Here is a 12164-nt window from a genome sequence, read left to right on the forward strand (position 1 = left end):
TCCCAGATAAAAATACAGATGCAAAAAAAAAAAATTACAAATGCTGGTTTTACTTGTTTATTTTTGAGATGAAGTCTTGTTCTGTCACCCAGGCTGGAGTGCAGTGGCGTGATCTTGGCTCACTGCAACCTCCACCTCCCGGGTTCAAGCAATTGTCCTGCCTCAGCCTCCCAAGTAGTTGCTATTACAGACACCCAACACCATGTCCAGCTAATTTTTGTATTTTTAGTAGAGACAGGGTTTCACTCTGTTGGTTAGGCTGGTCTTGAACTCCCTGATCTCAGGTGATCCACCTGCCTTGTCCTCCAAAAGTGCTGGGATTACAGGTGTGATCCACCGCACCAGGCCAATATAGTTTTTTAAAAAAATCTTTTCCTATGTACAATTTCACTTAATGCTCATAATAACCCTGAGAGGTACATAGTAAGTAGTGTTAGATTTAAATACAAAAACTGTAAGTCAAAGAGGTTAAAATGACAAAGAAATGCAGTGGAAAGGTCAGCGTGCAAATCCAAGTCTTTTCCCAGTAGTACTTCACTCAGCTCCAAGCTCTGATTCACCAAATGTTTGATAGAACGCTTGAGCTGGGACCGGGCGCGATGGCTCATGCCTATAATCCCAGCACTTTGGGGGGCTGAGGTGGGCAGATCATGAGGTCAGGAGATCAAGACTGTCCTGGCCAACATGGTGAAACCCTGTCTCCACTAAAAATATAAAAATTAGCTGGGCATGGTGGTGTGCACCTATAATCCCAGCTATTCAGGAGCCTGAGGCAGGAGAATTGCTTGAACCAGGGAGTCAGGTTGCAGTGAGCCAAGATTGTGCCACTGCTCTCCAGCCTGGTGACAGACTGAAACTCCATCTGAAAATAATAATAATTAATAAAATAAATAATTAGAACATGTGAGCTGGGGCTGTGAAGGAGCAGGGAAAATGCCTTTTTCATTTTTGCCTCTGATAGCCTGTATACTGGAAAGCACTGAATTATTTGTTTGCTTGTGCAATATTTATTGAGCATCTCGTATGTGCTGGACATTGAAAACTCAACCGTGAACAAAAGCTGTCATGGTTCCTGAACTCATGGAGCTTCCATTCCAGTGGAGGAGACATAATTTCAGTGATAATGCTATGGAGCAGGGTGATATGGGAGAAAATAAGGGGGAGCTGGCTGGGTGTGGTGGCTCAAGCCTGTAATCCCAGCACTTTGGGAGGCCAAGGTGGGCACATCACAAGGTCAGGAGTTTGAGACCAGCCTGGCCAACATGGCGAAACCCCATCTCTACTAAACATACAAAAATTAATTGGGTGTGGTGGCGTATGTCTGTAATGCCAGCTACTCGGGAGGCTGAGGCAGGAGAATCGCTTGAACCTGGGAGGTGGAGGTTGCAGTGAGCGGAGATCAACACTACTACACTCCAGCCTGGGTGGCAGGGCAAGGCTCCGTCTCAAAAAAAAAAAAAAAAAAAAAAAGGGAGAGAAAAGAAGGGGGAGGTGATTTTAGAATTTTAGAATGGTCAGAGAAGATTTTTCTGAGAAGATAACATTAATTAAACAAATAATGAAGAGCAACTCGCTAGCGGATTCATGATTCGCTATCAGACAGCCACTAGACTGTTAGGGCTCTGATGCCGAATATCCTTTGAACCCTATGTTGATGATGCCCAAAGGGCAAGTGCAGAGATGAAGCATAACGAAGAATCCTTTTCAATTCTTTTCAGTCCTCTGACCTTGCCTTTGCCGTCAGGGTCACACTCTCCCACTGCCACTCCCATTCTGTTTCCGGACACTTGGGGACAGCGCATGTGCAAGAGAAACCGTCATTTCTGGCGAAGAACGAGCCCCCGGCAGAACGCATGCGCCTCCGTCCCATAAGCCCCGCCCCGACCCCAGCGCCCCATCGCGAGCGCCTGCCGTTTCTCGGGGCTGGGCAGAGGGCGGGAACTGGGCGGGGAGGCGCGCGCCGGTGCGTGCGTGCGCGCTCGCCGTGGGCGGGCCAGTGAAACCGGCGGCCCTGGCACGTGACCCCGGACCGGCTCACCGGGTCGCTTGGTGGCTCCGTCTGTCTGTCCGTCCGCGGGTGCCATCATGGCGGACGCGGCCAGTCAGGTGCTCCTGGGCTCCGGTCTCACCATCCTGTCCCAGCCGCTCATGTACGTGAAAGTGCTCATCCAGGTATGAGGCGTCGCCGCTCCCTTCCCCGCCCGGCGCCCCGTTGGGTCGCCGCTGCTCAGGGCGCCTGAGGATCGGCCTCAGCCTTGCGGGCCCTTCATTCTCCCGGGATGCTGCTGCTACTCCTCTGCTGCCCTTTCCCCTCCCCGCAGGGACAGCTTCCTCCGTCCTGCGGCCTCGCTCGGGGGCCTCGCCGAACTCTTGCCTCCCCGCCTCGCGTTGAGGCCCATTCCTCCCTTTAGCCAACTGCCACTATGCTCTGCCCTGCCCTGCACGGCGGATCCTCTGAACTTTGGTTCTTCTTCCCTGAGGTGGATCCTGGCTGGTCACCACCGAGGTCTTCCGAACCCTCCCTCTCGCCCCTCTGAAATTCACATTCACCACTCCCCCCAAAATCTCAGACGCAGGACATGAAATGTTCAGTTGAAGACAAATGTGAAGTTAGGTGGGAACCAACATTTTATTTTTTATTCCTTTTTTTTTTTTAATTTTTATGCTACTGTTACTACTGCTCCTCTGTTCCGAGGTTTTCGCACCAGATATCCAGAGAAACACAAGGCGCTCATTCAGAAGTGTTAATGAAGGGATTGCGCTGTCAGTTTTCGGAAGGATGCATTGAGCGCTTTCCAGCAGCACCCCATGTGGCTCCTGACAATGAAAATCACATTTGTCAAAGCTGGAAATTAGTTAAGCTGAGTTTTAGCGAGTTTAAACATGGGAGTTAGTTTCTAATCTAGTGTCAAATAATTCTTACATGGTATTATATTCACATGCAGGTAAGCCAGGTGATAGTGTTTCCAGTTCCTTTTCTGAATAGTCCTGTAATGGGCAGGTCATTTTTAAAAATACTTTATTGAGAGTTGACATAATTACCTCCTGCACTGTGCCTAGGAATGGAACAGTTTTTAGAACCCCTGTCCTCACTGTCTACTTTTCTGTAAAACATAGGCAAGACACTAGAGAGGGCCACATTTCTTACTCTTGAGTTGTTCGGAATCCTAATTATTTCTTGCTCAATAGACCCCTGTGAATTCAGATTCCATATGTCAAAGGCTATTGTAAATGAATTATTTGCACCTAAAACAAAGACTGATTAGAATGTACTGTGACATCTAAAACAGAATTGGCAAATTTGGAACTAGATAGCATCTGAGATGACAGCATGTTTCAGTATATCTAGTTGGAATCCACTACTCAATACTTCTCTGGGAGATGGGGTTTTCTAGAGATGTTCAGAGCTCTTGCCTCAAAAACTTTTCAATATCCTCAATTCTGATTTCATAACTTCTGTGTATTGCCAAGTAGCTCAGGAGTTTTGGTGAAATTCCCAAATAGTCAGTTGTAAAAGTAGATACTTGGGCCAGGCATGGTGGCTCATGCCTGTAATCCCAACACTTTGGGCACCTGAGGCAGGCGGATCACTTAAGGTCAGGAGTTCAAGACCAGCCAGGCCAACATGGCGAAACCCTGTCTCTACTGAAAATACAAAAATCAGCTGGGTGTGGTGGCGGACACCTGTAATCCCAGCTACTTGGGAGGCTGAGGCACAAGAATTACTTGAACCCAGCAGGCGGAGGTTACAGTGAGCCAAAAAGAGTTTTTTGGAAACTCAGTTTCTAAAAAATAAATCAGTAAATAAATAAAAATAAAACTAGTTACTTGGTAGCACTTTCAGAGAGCTCAGGCAGGAGTTATTTATTTATTTGTTTATTTTTGATATGGAGTTTCACTCTTGTCTGGAGTGCAATGGCACAATCTCTGCTCCCTGCAACCTCCGCCTCCCAGGTTTAAGTGATTCTCCTGCCTCAGCCTCCTGAGTAGCTGGGATTACCAGGTGCCTGCCACCACACCTAGCTAATTTTTGCATTTTTAGTAGAGATGGAGTTTCACTATGTTGGCCAGGCTGGTCTCGAACTCCTGACCTCAGGTGATCCACCCACCTTGGCCTCCCAAAGTGCTGGGATTACATGCATGAGCCACCATGCCAGGACAGGCTAAGAGTCAGAACTGTCATCAAAACTATGTCCTACAGTGTTTATTCTCTCAAGTATGTGTAGTATTAAAAATACTGAGTGTGTTGTACAAAGACCATGGTAATCATTAACCGTATAAAATGACCTTCATTAGCTGTTAATGGTAGCCTTTGTTTTGTTTTGTTTTTGTTTTTGTTTGTTTTGAGATGGAGTCTCGCTGCTGTTAGCCTGGGTTGGAGTGCAATGGTGCAATCTTGGCTCGCTGCAACCTGCCTCTGGGGTTCAAGTGATTCTCCTGCCTCATCCTCCCGAGTGGCTGAGATTACGGGCACCTGCCACCACACCCCGCTAATTTTTGTATTTTTAATAGAGACAGGGTTTCACCATGTTGGCCAGGCTGGTCTTGAACTCCTGACCTCAGGTGATCCACCTGCCTTGGCCTCCTGAAGTGCAGGGATTACAGGCATGAGCCACTGACAGCCTGTTCTTCTAACATGAAGTTATCTTGTAATTCTTTGCTGAGTGAATTATCCAGCTGTATCTGCATTTGCCGTTTGAGTGTTCTGTGTAGGTAGCCAAATATGCAGTTGATGCTTGCGTAGCGGATGTCTTCTCATTTCGTTCAAATATAAAATATGCCTTAGATTTTATTTAGAAAGTATTTTTCCGCCTCCTTAGTAAACAGTAGCTTTCCTAACACAAAAGTTCCCTTCTTTTATTTTCAGTTTGATATTAACCTGTCTCAGCTATATGATTTACTTCATAGAATTTGAACCAAAACAAAACTTGGAGTTTATTGAACTCAGTATTAACCAACAGAAGAAAAACCTACAAGAATGATACTTCATCATTGCCTTGGAAAACATAGGCTGCATTTTTACTTGTGTTTAAAAATTATAACCCAAATTTTGTTCTTTATTTGAGACCCTGCAAGCAGGACTTTTCTGGAAATATTGCTTAATATTGATATATTCCATTGTTTTTAAAGGTGGGATATGAGCCTCTTCCTCCAACAATAGGACGAAATATTTTTGGGCGGCAAGTGTGTCAGCTTCCTGGTCTCTTTTGTTATGGTAAGTGTGTTTGATTTATTTGGGTTTGGATGATATTGAGGACTGTGATAGGCAGAGTTGTTACTGAAAGAAAATATATAGAAAGCTTGTTTGAAATTGTAGTACATCCATTTCTCTTGACTAGAACTTGACTACGTCTCTGACTTGTGTTCTTAGCTCAGCACATTGCCAGTATCGATGGGAGGCGTGGGTTGTTCACAGGCTTAACTCCAAGACTGTGTTCGGGAGTCCTTGGAACCGTGGTCCACGGTAAAGTCTTACAGGTAAGAGGAAAATTCAGTCGATCTTCCCATAGATTTTGCTTACCTGTTAGGCACAGTTTGTTCTGTACCTATCAAGAGCAATTTAAAAGATAGGCTTATAACCCTGTCCTTTCTTCCTCTTGGAAAACATTTTCTTGAAATATCTTTTCTTCTTTCCTGGGAAGCAAGGGAAATTCCTTTAAAAAGAAGTATTTTATTTTGATCTACATACCTTCCTCTTCTGACCCAGTCATTCGGAGTGGAAATTAAATACATACACTTATTTGGTCACCTATACAGCTCTGTTTCTTTGAAAGAAGAAGGAAGCTGACTAAAACATACATTTTTTTTTTTCTGAAGCTATTTTCCTTTTATTTCTTGTGTTACCCTGGTAACATATTTTTTATTAAAAACTTGTATTTTTTTACAAAAGAATATAATAGGCCAGGTGTGGTGGCTCACTCCCGTAATCTCGGCATTTTGGGAGGCTGAGGCAGGTGGATCACCTGAGGTCAGTAGTTCGAGATCAGCCTGGCCAACATGGTGAAACCCTGTCTCTATTAATGATACAAAAAAATTAGCCAGATGTGGTTGCACATTCCTGTAACCCCAGCTCCTTGGGAGGCTGGGGTAGGAGAATCGTTTGAACCCGGGAGATGGAGGTTGCAGTGAGCCGAGATGGTGCCATTGCACTCCAGCCTTGGCGACGAGAACGAAACTCCGTCCCCAAAATAAAAAACAGAATATAGCAAAGTAAACATAAAATTCAGGGTAGTGGTTATTTATGGGGAGATGGAGAGGAGGAACCACATGTCTGGGATGACAATGATTTTCCTTGGCTGGATCTGGTGGCTCATGCCTGTCATCTCAGCACTCTTGGAGGCTGAGGCTGGAGGGCTGCTTGAGCCAGGAGTTTGAGACCAGCCTGGGCAACATAGTGAAACCTCCTCTACAAAAATTTTAAAAAACCGAAACACTAGCCAAGTGTGGTGTTACATTCCTGTGGTTCCTGCTACTCAGGAAGCAGAGGGGAAAGAATCACTTGAGCCCCATAGGTCAAGGGTGTGGTAAACTGGGATTGCCTCACTGCACTCCAGCCTGGGTGACAGAGTGAGATTTTGTCTAGGGGAAAAAAAAGGATTTTCCTTGACCTAGATCATGACTACATGGATGTTTGTCTTTTAATTATTTCTTACATTGTACAATTGTGTTTTGCACACTATTCTGTGCATTATATTACATAAATGTTTATAGTTTTTTAAAAAGCCTCACCAAATTGTACCTGGAGGCATGGTAGGTTACTTGTGGGAAAAGGGAGGGATGAGAGGTGAAACTTCAGCTTTGTCTGTGGTACTTTAAGACTGCAAGGCCAGGCATAGTGGCTCACCTCTGTAATCCCAGTACTTTGAGAAATGACCAACATGAGAGGATGGCTTGAGCCCAGGAGTTCAAGACCACATTTAGCAACGTAGTGAGACTATATTTGGAAAAAAATATATATATATATAAAGAAGGCAAGGTGGGGTGCAGCGGCTCATGCCTGTAACCCCAGCAGTATGGGAGGCCAATGCTAGTGGATCATTTGAGGCCAGGAGTTTGAGGACAGCCTGGGCAAAGCGGCAAAATCCCATCTCTAGTAAAAATAGAGAAATTAGCCAGGTGTAGTGGTACATGCCTGTAACCCCAGCTACCCAAGAGACTGAGGCATGAGAAGGGCTTGAACCCAGGAGATGGAGGTTACAATGAGCCGAGATTATGCCCTGCACTCCAGGCATAATTGTTTGAGATGGAATCTCTCTCTGTCACCCAGGCTGGAGTGCAGTGACACAATCTTGGCTCATTGCAACCTCTGCCTCCTGGGTTCAAGCAATTCTCCTGCCTCAGCCTTCTGAGTATCTGGGATTATAGGCACATGCCACCACGCCTGGGTACTTTTTTGTATTTTTAGTAGAGACAGGGTTTCACCGTGTTAGCCAGGATGGTCTCTATATTCCTGACCTCGTGATCCGCCCACCTCAGCGTCGGAAAGTGCTGGAATTACAGGCTTGAGCCACTGTGCCTGGCCAATTCTAATGTTGTAACATCTGATGAGCAAATAATGATTTTGTTAAAACAATTTCATGACCTATTTGGCTTGGATTTTATATATATTTCTTCATCCTTCATTGATCCGAATTAAGGAAGTTTGAATTAAAGAGGTTTTTTTTTTTTTTTTTTTTTTTTGAGACGGAGTTTCGCTCGTTACCCAGGCTGGAGTGCGATGGCGCGATCTCGGCTCACCGCAACCTCCGCCTCCCGGGTTCAGGCAATTCTCCTGCCTCAGCCTCCTGAGTAGCTGGGATTACAGGCACGCGCCACCAAGCCCAGCTAATTTTTTGTATTTTTAGTAGAGACGGGGTTTCACCATTTTGACCAGGATGGTCTTGATCTCTTGACCTCGTGATCCACCCGCCTCAGCCTCCCAAAGTGCTGGGATTACAGGCTTGAGCCACCGCGCCCGGCTTAAAGAGGTTTTTTAGCCAGTTCCTCACATGCAATCTGATTAACCCTTCAATCATTTTGCTATTCTTTTTTTTTTTTTTTTTTTTTTTTTTTTGAGACGGAGTTTCACTCATGTTACCCAGGCTAGAGTGCAATGGCGCGATCTCGGCTCACCGCAACCTCCGCCTCCTGGGTTCAGGCAATTCTCCTGCCTCAGCCTCCTGAGTCGCTGGGATTACAGGCACGCGCCACCATGCCCAGCTAATGTTTTGTATTTTTAGTAGACACGGGGTTTCACCATGTTGACCAGGATGGTCTCGATCTCTTGACCTCGTGATCCACCCGCCTCGGCCTCCCAAAGTGCTGGGATTACAGGCTTGAGCCACCGCGCCCAGCCTCTTAGCCTGTTATTTTTAATATACTTAACTGTTGTCAGTCCTATGGACTGAATCTGGAAGCACCATTTCAGGTGGTCCATGAGTCAGAGTTTTTGAGTCTTACTGGGCCCATGTCTTTGGTGAATTGATTACTGGTCTTTCTTTTCCAGCCACACTCTTGACTCAGTGAAATTGTTGGTGTTACTTCCATGAAATTTACATATGGAAAGGCAGTTGTCATTTAGCCAAAGAGGTTTATGTATAGACTTAGGTAAAAAGTGAAAGTACTACTTGAGGCTAGGTTACTTTATGTAACTGTAAAGTAAGACAAATTTGAGGTAACCAGGTACCCTAAATATGCTCCAAATGTAGTCCAGTGAAATATGACAGAGTTGGTAGTACACTTAGCATTCAGAGCTGCTTGTGCAGTCAAGAAGAAAGATGTATGCAGGGCTGAAAACATTATTAACCTTTACAATAAATAATTTTACATATCTGAACAAGAATTAAAATGAAATTAGAGAAATGTAGAAGACAGGTTAGATAACTGTATCAATGGAGTAAAAAACAAAGTATAGAAATGAGTGAAAATTTTTTTTTTTTTTTTTTTTTTGAGACGGAGTTTCACTCATGTTACCCAGGCTGGAGTGCAATGGCGTGATCTCGGCTCACCGCAACCTCCGCCTCCTGGGTTCAGGCAATTCTCCTGCCTCAGCTTCCTGAGTAGCTGGGATTACAGGCATGTGCCACCATGCCCAGCTAATTTTTTGTATTTTTAGTAGAGACGGGGTTTCACCATGTTGACCAGGATGGTCTCGATCTCTTGACCTCGTGATCCACCCGCCTCGGCCTCCCAAAGTGCTGGGATTACAGGCTTGAGCCACCGCGCCCGGCCATGAGTGAAAATTTTTAGAGACCTGAAGCTAGCCAAGGACCTGGAATTTGGCCAAAATACAATACTTTGCTTAATCTTGACATATACTCTCTTGCCCATGATTTTTTGAAACACAGTTCTTTTTACAAGAGAAAATATTGTCTATTTTTTAAATCTGGTATGGCTAGAAAATAATAAAACTGAGATTAAAAAATAAGAAAACAATAAAACTGGTGGTTACACAAGGAGCTCTCAACTGATAATTTTCCTTTTTACCTAGCTCACAGTCTATTTCTAAAATATCCCACAAAAAATTCCTCTTGCAGTATACTCTGGGCCCCGGCAGTATTCATGGTCTCTTCTCTAGAAGAGAGGGAAAAAAAAACCCTTTCTTGCTTGTTTTAGAAACGGTCAGATACAAAATAAAAAGTGAGGCGATTTCAGCTATTCAGACTTAGCACCAATTCTCTGTCCTTTTATGCAGTGAAGAAGAGTCTTGCCTTAATTTGGTATTGGTCGTGCCTTTTCCATGAGAAAAGTGGGAACCCTGGGCTATATTTTTACTAATTTTCTGTTAAAACTGTATGTTTAATAACATTCTTGAATTTTCTTTTTTGTTTTTGTTGTTCTTATTTTTTAATTATTTCTGAGGCTGGGCGCGGTGGCTCATGCCTGTAATCCCAGCACTTTGGGAGGCTGAAGCAGGCAGATCACAAGGTCAAAAGATCAAGACCATTGTGGCCAACATGGCGAAACCCCATCTCTACTAAAAAAAGAAAATTAGCTGGGTATGGTGACATGTGCCTGTAATCCCAGCTACTTGGGAGGCTGAGGCAGGAGAATTGCTTGAACCCAGGAGGCGGAGGTTGCAGTGAGCTGAGATTGTGCCAGTGCACTCCATCTCAAAATAAAAAATTTAAAAAATATATTTATTTAGGTTTATTTATTTATTTAGAGACAAAGTCTTGCTATGTTGCCCATTCTGGTCTTGAATTCCTGGGTTCAAGCAGTCTTCCCTCTTCAGCCTACCTAAGTGCTGGGATTATAGGCGTTAGGCACCACACCCAGCCCCTTTTCTTTTTTTCTGGAATCTGGCTCTGTTGCCCAGGTTGGAGTGCAGTAGTGTGATCTCAGCTCATTGCAGCCTTCACCTCCTGGGTTCAAGTGATTCTCCTGCCCCAGCTTCCCGAGTAGCTGGGATTACAGGTGCCGACTACCACACCCAGCTAATTTTTGTGTTTTTAGTAGAGATGGGGTATCACCACATGGGCTAGGCTGGTTTTGAACTCCTGATTTAAAATGATCCACCTGCCTCAGCCTTCCAAAGCCACCCAAAGTCCTGGGATTACAGGTGTGAGAGCCACTGCATCCGGCCTTACCTCTTGTTTCTTTTTTCTTTTTTTTGAAATGGAGTCTTGTTCTTTTGCCCAGGCTGGAGTGCTGTGGTGTGATCTTGGCTCACTACAACCTCTGCCTCCTGGATTCAAGCAATTCTCCTGCCCCAGCCTTTCTAGGAGCTGGGATGCAGGCGTTGGACACAATTCCTTGCTAATTTTTGCATTTTTAGTAGAGACGGAGTTTCACCATGTTGGCCAGGGTAGTCTGGAAGTCCTGACCTCAGGTGATCTGTCCACCTCGACCTCTTAAAGTGCTGGGGTTACAGGCATGAGCCGCTGCACCTGTCCCCTTTTCTTCTTTCAAAGAAGAGTTTTCATGAGCATTTGCTTTTCTTCCAGCTGACCGGTACATTAAACTTAGAAACAAGTTTATCTTGGAAATCCGTATTTCCTGTTGATTAATGAGTAGAAGTTAACGGAATATTTGCAGAAAACAAATCAAAAAAACAAAAACAAAAAAAGCTCCAGCTAATTTACTTTCTGTCAGTAGAGTTTTCATTTTGTGTCTTCTCTCACATGATGCCGTAATAACGCTAATCATCTTTTTTCTTTTCTTTTATAGCATTACCAGGAGAGTGACAAGGGTGAGGTATGTTGGAGCTGATTTCGAAGCATGAGGGCTTTTCCCTTGCAAGTTATTATTGCTTTTGGGGCCTGTTTAGGAGAAAAGCCAAGCAGTCAGTCTCCCATTCATCTCAGTGAGTGTTGTCATAAGGAGTGGCTACCAGTTTGGATAGTTCTGTTTGAAACCATCAAAATGGCATGGTGGCTCACGCCTGTAATCCCAGCACTTTTGGAGGCCAAGGTGGAAGGATTGCTTGCATCCAACAGTTTGAGACCAGCCTGGACAACATACTAAAACCCATTCTCTACAGAAAATCAAAGATTAGCTGTGCCTGGTGGCACACACCTATAGTCTCAGCTACTTGGGAGGCTGAGGTGGGAGGATCACTTCAGCACAGGAGGTTGAGACTGCAGTGAGCTATGATCATATAACTGCACTCAGCCTGAGTGACCAAGGGAGACCCTATCTCAAAAGAAATAAAAATAAAAACCATCAGCCGGTGCGGTGGCTCACTTCTATAATCCCAGCACTTTGGGAGACTGAGGTGGGCAGATCACGAGGTCAGGGGTTCAAGACCAGCCTGACCAACCTGGTGAAACCCCATCTCTAAAAAAGAAAAAAAAAAAAAAAACCATCAAGATCCCTGTTTTCTTTGACTTTTATTTCTAGGAGTTAGGACCTGGAAATGTACAGAAAGAAGTCTCATCTTCCTTTGACCGCGTTATCAAGGAGGTAAGAGATGAATTACGCCTGTGCTGTTTGCCCAGATCAAACAGCAGTATGGCAGCTATGGAATCAGGATCATCAGGCCTGTGTGTTCAGTGTCTGTTCCCAAATAAAATTAAACCTTCAATTTAATTTTGGCTTTACTACATATTTAACTTTAAAAAGAAAGACAGTGCTTGCTGTTCAGAATAGATGCATTTCACAAGCTATGTGAGATTGCCCAGTAAGGAAAAGGAAGAAAGAAGAAGAAATTAAAAAAAAAAAAAGAAAGAAAAATTAAAAAAAAA

The 12164-nt window shown here is 44.4% G+C and overlaps 1 protein-coding gene across 1 annotated transcript; it reads left to right on the forward strand.

Annotated features, from left to right (window-relative positions):
• The first annotated feature begins 1892 nt into the window (after nucleotides 1-1892).
• Nucleotides 1893-12130, forward strand: MTCH2 (mitochondrial carrier 2). Its single transcript, XM_032282281.1, has 5 exons — nucleotides 1893-2172; nucleotides 5131-5215; nucleotides 5372-5478; nucleotides 11149-11175; nucleotides 11821-12130. The coding sequence occupies exons 1-5, from the start codon at nucleotides 2086-2088 to the stop codon at nucleotides 12007-12009; spliced, it is 495 nt and encodes a 164-aa protein (XP_032138172.1). The 5' UTR covers nucleotides 1893-2085; the 3' UTR covers nucleotides 12010-12130.
• The last annotated feature ends 34 nt before the right edge of the window (nucleotides 12131-12164 follow it).

Source organism: Sapajus apella, unplaced genomic scaffold (genome assembly GCF_009761245.1).
Source record: "Sapajus apella isolate SASKATOON/1434 unplaced genomic scaffold, GSC_monkey_1.0 scaffold14, whole genome shotgun sequence".
Classification (NCBI taxonomy): Eukaryota; Metazoa; Chordata; class Mammalia; order Primates; family Cebidae; genus Sapajus; species Sapajus apella.

Bases quoted from the DNA above. Each gene is read 5' to 3' on its own strand.
- MTCH2 (XM_032282281.1), top strand. From the start codon at position 2,086: ATGGCGGACGCGGCCAGTCAGGTGCTCCTGGGCTCCGGTCTCACCATC. The intron at 2,173-5,130 runs GTATGAGGCGTC...TTGTTTTTAAAG, and splicing joins ACGTGAAAGTGCTCATCCAG to GTGGGATATGAGCCTCTTCC. The intron at 11,176-11,820 runs GTATGTTGGAGC...TTTTATTTCTAG, and splicing joins AGGAGAGTGACAAGGGTGAG to GAGTTAGGACCTGGAAATGT.